General features: G+C 40.9%; 1 protein-coding gene across 1 annotated transcript; it reads left to right on the top strand.

Moving 5' to 3' along the window:
• Nucleotides 1-2,578: 2,578 nt before the first annotated feature.
• On the top strand, nt 2,579-3,974 carry LOC115116996 (trophoblast glycoprotein-like). Its single transcript, XM_029645449.2, has one exon. It carries the CDS (start codon nt 2,709-2,711, stop codon nt 3,801-3,803), a length of 1,095 nt encoding a protein of 364 aa, XP_029501309.2. The 5' UTR covers nt 2,579-2,708; the 3' UTR covers nt 3,804-3,974.
• The last annotated feature ends 5,878 nt before the right edge of the window (nt 3,975-9,852 follow it).

Below are 9,852 nucleotides of genomic sequence, written 5' to 3'. Positions count from 1 at the left end.
AATAAATAATCATTTTAAGTCAAAGTCTGACATATTTGAAGAGACAAATCCGAACTGCCCACTTCGTAGGGTGTCTTTTCCTATGATATTTTGCACAAATTCATTTCAGCCTACGTTTTGTTTCAGGGCTGGGTTTTATTTGAACGTTACCACCCACCAGCATGACACTGTTTATTAATCAGAAACAGCTTCAAAGTTATTTCTCTTCGTGACTGAGTTGAGACAAACAGCCTTGTGTCCCACTTGGCCGCCTGAATAGCCTGCTAGCAGCCTACTAAAGGTTGTACCGTGTCCAGTACAACGTAGAAAAACGCATATCAGCTATCTTTCAATAGTTATCCATATTACCGGAAATTAATCTTATTCTTTCTAGCTATTCCTATGGCGGATTCAAGGCCACAATATATGGAAGACGCTTAGGGCTCTGGTCAAAAGTAGTGCAATGTAGGTTATAGCTATTTGAGATGAAAAGTGGAGCTGCTGATATCTTATCCTGTGGTCTGGGTGGTGGCTGCTGTCCATGGTTCTGAATCCTTCTGAAGAGTTCTTTGTGTCTAAATTAATTTGTAAAAAAAATAATAATAATTCAAATATCAATCGACACAAATGGTTTTGTTAACAGAAATAACCCAGTAGGATTTAGTAGCTGTAGCTCTAGTGGATAAATTAATAAGCAATCTGGTAAAAGTGTGTTGCTCCACTCCAGAAGCACAATGATAAATCACAGAGCAGTTGGTTGAAGCCCATTAAACAGGACTGACTACACAAAACAAACACACACACACACACAAAACAAACACACACACACACACACACACACACACACACACACACACACACACACACACACACACACACACACACACACACACACACACACACACTGGCCGGCATAATCACACCACACACACAAACACTTGGCCAACGTAATTACCGCCACTGATTTGCAACAAGCAAGGGGCCCCTGTAAATCCGTGGCCATTATAATTGAAGTATGATGCGAAATGGAATTTACGGTAGCGCTTCTCAGAGAGGCTGCCAGCCAGACGGTAAATTGTACGCCCGCACCCAGTGGCGTAGATGTCCCTGATGTACTGCGCTCTTTCACCCCGATCCCTAAATCTTACCGGGTGGGACAGGCACGAGGTGAGGGGGCATCTCTCATCGAGACACCAGACCCAGGTTTTACGAATTATATGACAGTATTTAGCCTCGTTTATCATTAAGGTGATCCACAGAGCTGCGAGTCAAAACTACTGGGCCCGTATTTATAACGTTTTTTCACAGTAGGAGTAGGAGTCTAGGATCAGGTCCCCCTTCTTATTCATTAGCCTAGGATTTAAAATGCAAAACGTATCCTATATCAGCCCTCCTAATCTGTGAGCTTCTATGAATACTGGCCCTGATGCACCCTGATGCACCCTGATGCACTCTTATGCACCCTGATGCACCCTGATGCACCCTTATGCACCCTGATGCACCCTTATGCACCCTGATGCACCCTGATGCACCCTTATGCACCCTGAGGCACCCTGATGCACCATGATGCACCCTGATGCACCCTGATGCACCCTTATGCACCCTGATGCACCCTTATGCACCCTGATGCACCCTGATGCACCCTTATGCACCCTGAGGCACCCTGATGCACCATGATGCACCCTGATGCACCCTGATGCACCCTGAGGCACCCTTATATAATAAGAGAAATAGGCCTGTTTTTGATCATCCTTAAGGTCATCTAAAATGTGACAGTTACAACTCACCTTGCTCAATTTCAATACATATTGGACTAAATCAACAGTTCGTAAAATCACATGGGTAATCTATATTAACAGAGAATAGATGAATAGATTATGTCATACAGATAATCAATAGACTATGGGATGACCCCAGAGTGTCTATCCTATACTCTACAGTCAACAACACATGTAAACACGATATCCAGTATTCATGGCCAACTCATCCGTTTGTACCAAACAGTAGGCTATGAAAGTTAGGACATTGTTTGTGTCACAGTCATATAATGGCTAATCACTTTTCAAAGCAACCATTGAGTGCTCTTTAAAGCAATGGTATAACAATCGGGCCTACACTGTAGCAGCAGTGGCTGTTTTAAATTAGGGTGTCTATCCAGGACCAGTGTCAACTGTCAAGTCTCCTCTTCTGGTAATCTAAAATGAGTCTCTCTCTCTCTCTCTCTCTCTCTCTCTCTCTCAGAGAGCTCAACTAAGGTGTTTAGTGGGGTTCTCTCCATCACAACTTGAGGTGGTCTCGGGAGATTTAGAATGCAACTGTATGTTTGTCTGTGTGAGTCTGTGAGAGTGCCACAGGAATTTCTCGCTTGTCTGTCTGTCTGACTCACTCACTAAACGAGACGTCAAAAACACATCAGAGAGAGAGAGAGAGAGAGAGAGAGAGAGAGAGAGAGAGAGAGAGAGAGAGGGAGAGAGAGAGAGAGAGGGAGAGGGAGAGAAAGAAAGAAAGGTAGGGGGAGAGAGAAAGGAGCTGCTGTCCGCGCGCCCAAACTCGCAACCTCTTCCTCTTCCACTCATTTGGAAAGAGAAGGAACATGATAACGAAGAAGAATAAAGAATACTGAGTGGTTTTTTTTGTCATTCAACTGACCGAAGAGACTACTTCACCTGTGATTAACAGAGACTGGAGTGTGTCCGGTCTCCCTGTAGGTTTGGACCTCTACTGTAAAAATGGGAAGGAAAACGACATGGAAGTGTTACTGTGGGGACGTTTTAGGAGGCGTTCTTCCCATTCTGAAAGGCCAGTGTCTTTGTTTATCAGCGACGGTGTTTGTCTGTTTGTTGTTGTTGCTGTTTTCTTCTGTCAGAGCAGAGGATGAGTGTCCGTTATCCTGTATCTGTGCAAGAGACTCCGGGACAGTGACCTGCTGTGACAATGAGGACACCGAGTTACCGGGAGACATACCGGAGTGGGCGACCACGTTAATACTCAGGGGGAACAACATCTCAACCTTACCAGGTGGAGGGTTCTCCTCGAATAACGGGACAAAACTCGAGCTAACGACCCTCTCACTGTCACATAATGGAATCATGGTGATCGAGGGTGACGCTTTCACAGGACTCCCACGGTTGCGTTTGCTGGATTTGAGTCACAATCGGTTGATGTACATCTCAGACCGGGCGTTTCACAGTCTGCAGGAGCTCCGCTCTCTTTACCTGAATGACTCCCTCCTCGCACCGGCTGTGGCGCAGCTCTCCAATGCATTGCATGGAGACATTTTATGCAACCTCCACCGGCTGGAGCTATCTGGCAACCGGTTGAAAACCATACCCATTTCAAGGTTGGATGCATTCAACCTACACACTTTAGTTTTAACCAATAACTCAATTGAGAACATTGGTAAAGAGGACGTCTCCAGTTTGTACCGCCAAAAGCAAGTGCGCGTCTATTTATCACTAAACCCGTTCAGGTGTAACTGTGAGCTGGAGTCATTCTACTTCTGGTTAAAGAACTCTTCTCAGTGCGTGGACGCCGCGCGCCTCCTGTGCGCCGAGCCCGATGCCAAGAAGGGGATTCCAATAGAGTGGTTACGCGGTGAGGACGTGGATTGTCTCAATGAGAACCTAGAGGCGGTGTCCTACGTGTTCCTAGGCATAGTCCTGGCGCTGATCGGTATAGTATTCCTCATGGTGCTCTATCTAAACCGGAGAGGAATCAAACGGTGGCTCAACAATATCCGCGATGCGTGCCGCGACCAGATGGAAGTGTATCATTACCGGTACGAGCAGGACTCCGATCCCCGGTTGGCTAACGTCGCCGTTTAACGTTCAATGTTCACTCGTCAATCGATGCCATATATCCACCATTTTTTTATATACAGAGTAAACTGTCCTTGAACTGATGAACTATTAGTATTGGTTTATCAGCTGTAGTTGTTCATAATGCTTGTCACATGACGTTGGAAAACAACAGACTTGGCTATTCAAAGGCGACAATAAGCCTACGTTGAAGAGGTGGCAATACGATCCATATTGTACTTCTACTTGAATGTACACATCTGTAAATATACCATTTACAACACAAAAGAGAACTTCCTTATCTTCCGAGAACATGAGACTTTTAAAACATAAATGTACTGAGCCGCCTGCATAACTTAGTTGAATCATGCACTAACTTCACAACAGAATACATCGTTGGAGTTCCTTCTACAGATTATTCTGAACTACTTTATCAGTATGAAGATATTGAAAACTGACTGTATAATCTGGAATTACAGTAGAAAAAGGTCTATATTATTAAAAACCAAACTGCATATGCTAAAATATGAATAATAGTTGAAGTATGTTTTGCCTCTGTACTGTACAACCACCACACAGTTATCTCAAAGGAATAGTCTGTTTTCTGTGGCTCCTTCATTCTGATAGATATGTTTTCGATGCACATATAACTTGTGAGACACAGGAGGTTGTGTGTGTGTGTGTGTGTGTGAGAGAGAGAGAGAGAGAGACCGAGAGAGAGGTGGATGCATCCATGTGTGCATGGTAATCTGTGCTATGCCAGAGTGGCAGGTGGACCAATCCCTAGGTGTTAAACTGATGTCGTATACTTCCATGTGTCATAATGTGTAACAACCCCTTTACCTTTATGAACTGATGGTAATAAGGGATCTCATGGGCATTTCTCCATAAATTACTTAATTTCTCATAACGACCCATTTCACACCTTCAATATCTGTGTATTGTAGCCTATAATCTAAATGGTTGCATATAGAGGCCTATTCTACATTAATGATTCATTTGCAACATTTTGCATGCTATTAGAAATAGTGACAAACATGATTAATTGCTCCTGTAAGTGGCTACTAAATTACTAAAATGTAATGTAAAATGTTGATGAAGAATAATCTGTGGATTATCCATTTCTGCGGGCTTTAGAGCATTTAGAGCATTCCGAGGGACATTCTAAAAGTTCTGAGACTTTGTTCCAACAGAACTCTGGAAGTTCTGGAACTTCTATCTGTTTCTGAATCACTTCGGGGCAAGACACATCTTTTCACATTACCAGCCGTTTCCAGCCCGGCTAACTGCACGTTTCATCACCACCTAATTAAAAGAGGGCCGGTACTTCGGCGGGTGGTAAGTAGGGATCGGTGATGTGATTATGGCAGAACGGAATGTAGTTTAATCTCATCACCGCCATGACTAAGACCAGGACAAAGATGATGGACTATAAACCCACCGCCTCACCCCGCCACAGTTAATTAACAGTCTCTGCAGGCGACCGTGGCTGTTTGGTTTTTAACGGCAAGGTCAAACTGGCTTCGGAGGGACCGGTGTCTCCCGAGGACAAGGAGGTGGGGAATGGGGAGGTGGAGGGTGGGGAGGTAGAGTAACATTCGTTTGACTTTCCTCTCTAACACACAGCTGCCATTTTCATTGGTCAACTAAACAGAGATCAGCTCCATGGACAGGGCCCTTAAAGCATTATCATAGACTAGGGCCCTTAGAGCATTATAATAGACTAGGGCCCTTAGAGCATTATAATAGACTAGGGCCCTTAGAGCATTATAATAGACTAGGGCCCTTATAGCATTATAATAGACTAGGGCCCTTAGAGCATTATAATAGACTAGGGCCCTTAAAGCATTATCATAGACTAGGGCCCTTAGAGCATTACAATAGACTAGGGCCCTTAGAGCATTACAATAGACTAGGGCCCTTATAGCATTATAATAGACTAGGGCCCTTAGAACAAGATATTCATTCTCTCTCTCTCTCTCTCTCTCTCTCTCTCTCTCTCTCTCTCTCACTGAGCTCTCCAGTAAGGCCATTCTACTGTCAATGTTTGTCTATGGAGATTGCATGGCAGTGTGCTCGATTTTATACACCTGCCAGCAATGGGTGTGGCTGAAATAGCTGAATCCACTAATTTTCAGGGGTGTCCACATACTTGTGTATATACAAGGTATTTCATGTAAACACAACCCATTTGGAATTACCTAACATATAATTTAAAAAGTTCCTCTAAATCAAGAAATTAAGTTGGATCAATCGCTTGAAATAATGTTTTCAAACATATTCTTTATTAAAGACTTTCACATTTAGTAGCCACAATATCAAAACTAAGCATTGGTTTCCTTAACATAGAAACCATATCTGGCTCTTCAGTATCACACACAATTCTGATCCCGAATGGCGCATTGGTCTAAGGCACTGCATCTCAGTGCTAGAGGCGTCACTACAGAACCCGGTTCAATTCCAGGCTGTATCACACCCGGCTGTGATTTTGAGTCCCATAGGGCGGCGCACGATTGGCCCAGCATCATCCGAGTTAGTGTTTGGCCGGGGTAAGCCATCATTGTAAATAAGAATTTGCTCTAAACTGACTTATCTAGTTAAATAAAGGTTAAAGAAAATAAAGAAAATAAAGAAATAATAAAGAAAATGCAATAATTATTACAGATTCTAGGAGTGTATTTGTTCAGGTTTGAACAATGACTACTATAGACCACATTCATTGGAATAGGTCAGTTAAGAACAAATTCTGCCACTTTTCATTTTTTTTACACATATACATATCTCATGTGTATAGCAGAAGTCGGAAGTTTACAAACACTTAAGTTGGAGTCATTAAAACTCGTTTTTAAACCACTCCACAAATTTCCCTAGTTAACAAACTATAGTTTTGACAAGTCGGTTAGGACATCTACTTTGTCCATGACACAAGTAATTTTTCCAACAATTGTTTACAGACAGATTATTTCACTTATAATTCAAAGTATCACAATTCCAGTGGGTCAGAAGTTTACATACACTAAGTTGACTGTGCCTTTAAGTTGACTGTGCCTTTACAGCTCGGAAAATTCCAGAAAATTATGTCATGGCTTTAGAAGCTTCTGATAGGCTAAATTACATAATTTGAGTCAATTGGAGGTGTACCTGTGGATGTATTTCAAGGCCTACCTTCAAACTCAGTGCCTCTTTGCTTGATATCATGGGGTCTTCCAAATGGACAATGACCCCAAGCACACTTCCGAAGTTGTGGCAAAATGGCTTAAGGACAACAAAGTCAAGGTATTGGAGAGGCCATCACAAAGCCCTGACCTCAATCCCATAGAAAAATTGTTTGCAGAACTGAAAAGCGTGTGCGAGCATGGAGGCCTACAAACTTGACTCAGTTAGACCAGCTCTGTCAGGAGGAATGGGGCAAAATTCACCCAACTTATTGTGGGAAGCTTGTGGAAGGCTATCCAAAGCGTTTCAAAGGCAATGCTACCAAATACTAATTGAGTGAATGTAAACTTCTGACCTACTTGGTGTGTGATAAAAGAAATGAAAGCTGAAATAAATCCTTCTCTCTACTATTATTCTGACATTTCACATTCTTAAAATCAAGTGGTGATCCTAACTGACCAAAGACAGGGAATTTTTACTCTTACCTGAGTTTAACTGTATTTGGCTAAGGTGTATGTAAACCTCCGACTTCAACTGTAAGTACTGTATCCTTCTATCTATTCTTTACTATCTATTGCATCTTGGCCGCTCCGTCACTGCTCATCTATATATTTTATACTTATATATTCTCATCCCATTCCTTTGCTAGATTGTGTGTATTAGGTTTTGTTGTGGAATTTGTTAGATATTAGGTTTTGTTATGGAATTGTTAGATATTAGGTTTTGTTGTGGAATTTGTTAGATATTAGGTTTTGTTATGGAATTGTTAGATATTAGGTTTTGTTGTGGAATTTGTTAGATAATAGGTTTTGTTGTGGAATTTGTTAGATATTAGGTTTTGTTGTGGAATTTGTTAGATATTAGGTTTTGTTGTGGAATTTGTTAGATATTAGGTTTTGTTGTGGAATTTGTTAGATATTAGGTTTTGTTATGGAATTGTTAGATATTAGGTTTTGTTGTGGAATTTGTTAGATAATAGGTTTTGTTGTGGAATTTGTTAGATATTAGGTTTTGTTGTGGAATTTGTTAGATATTAGGTTTTGTTGTGGAATTTGTTAGATATTAGGTTTTGTTGTGGAATTTGTTAGATATTAGGTTTTGTTATGGAATTGTTAGATATTAGGTTTTGTTGTGGAATTTGTTAGATAATAGGTTTTGTTGTGGAATTTGTTAGATATTAGGTTTTGTTGTGGAATTTGTTAGATATTAGGTTTTGTTGTGGAATTTGTTAGATATTAGGTTTTGTTATGGAATTGTTAGATATTACCTGTTAGATACTGCTGCACTGTCGGATCTAGAAGCATAAGCATTTCACTACACTCACAATAACATCTGCTAACCATGTGTATGTGACCAATACAATTTGAGGTGGGCAAAAACTGAAAGCCATGGCCACCAGTAAGCCACACCTCTAACTCTTCTGATAAGTTGCTGCTGCTGCCACACTGCCCTCACCGCTATCCAATGCGCAAGTGGATGAGGTTTTGAACGCAATTTAGAAATGTTCATTCAATAAAGAAAAAAATAATATTGATCTCTCAAATGTATTTGATTTGTACAAATTTAATAGAATAGGTTGAACGAACCGAAGCATAATATTTAAATCATTCTAAATCAGTAAAAGCACTTCAGATGAACAACAGCATCGTCCCACTATTTACAGTGTAGTACAGAGACACAGATACAAGTAGTCGAGTGACATCTCTGATCTCCGTCTCTTTATGAAGGTACTCCTCATTTGAAGCTTCAAGGTCGTGTACATTATTCATCATATAAATAGAATTTGTAAGAAGGGGCATAGCCCCTCAGACCCAGACAGTGGAGAAAGGTGCATAAAAATGGCGGCTCCCATGTACTTACCATAAATGCCTAATTGGTTCGCCGTACTGTACATTACTCTCTGTTACTCTTCTTTTGTATCGTCATTAGCACAGTATACATTATCCCAATTTTAGCTCCAAGATTTCCCTGTGGTCAATTCAATTGAATGGACATGATTTGGAAAGGCACACACCTGTCTATTTAAAACTTCTTGGTGACACATCCGGATGAAATGCATGCCCAAATTCAACTGCCTGCTACTCATCCCCTGAGGAGAAGATATGCATATTATTAGTAGATTTTTATAGAAAACACTCTGAAGTTTCTAAAACTGTTTGAATTATGTCTGTGAGTATACCAGAACTTATTTAGCAGGTGAAACCCAGAGGACAAACAGATTTTTGTTTTGAGGTCACTCTCTTTTCAATGGGTTTTCATTGGGAATCCAGATTTCTAAGGGACCTTCTTGCAGTTCCTATCGCTTCCACTAGATGTCAACATTTTTTAGAAATTGGTTGAGGTTTTTCCTTTGTGTAATGAAGAAGTACGGCCATCTTAAACGAGGGTAACTTGAAGTGTACTGTTAGAGGCGCGTGACCAGAAAGCTAGCTACAGTTTGTTTTCCTCCTGTATTGAACACAGATCATGCCGTCTTTAAATTTTATTACGTTAAAAATACCTAAAGTTGTATTACAAAAGTAGTTTGAAATGTTTTGGCAAAGTTTACAGGTAACTTTTGAGATATTTTGTAGTCACAAGTTGGAACCAGTGTTGGAACCAGTGTTTTTCTGGATCAATCGAGCAAAAGGACCATTTGTGATGTTTATGGGACATATTGGAGTGCCAACAGAAGAAGCTCGTCAAAGGTAAGGCATGAATTATATTTTTATTTCTACATTTTGTGTCGTGCCTGCAGGGTTGAAATATTATTCTCTCTCTTTGTTTGCTATGGTGCTATCCTCACATAATAGCATCGTTTGCTTTAGCCGAAAAGCCTTTTTGAAATCTGACATGTTGGCTGGATTCACAACAAGTGTAGCTAATTTGCTATCTTGCATGTGTGATTTCATGAAAGTTTGATTTTTATAGTAATTTATTT

The sequence above is a fragment of the Oncorhynchus nerka genome, linkage group LG19 (assembly GCF_034236695.1).
Source record: "Oncorhynchus nerka isolate Pitt River linkage group LG19, Oner_Uvic_2.0, whole genome shotgun sequence".
NCBI lineage: Eukaryota > Metazoa > Chordata > Actinopteri > Salmoniformes > Salmonidae > Oncorhynchus > Oncorhynchus nerka.
This window is presented reverse-complemented; position numbering and strand designations above follow the sequence as displayed.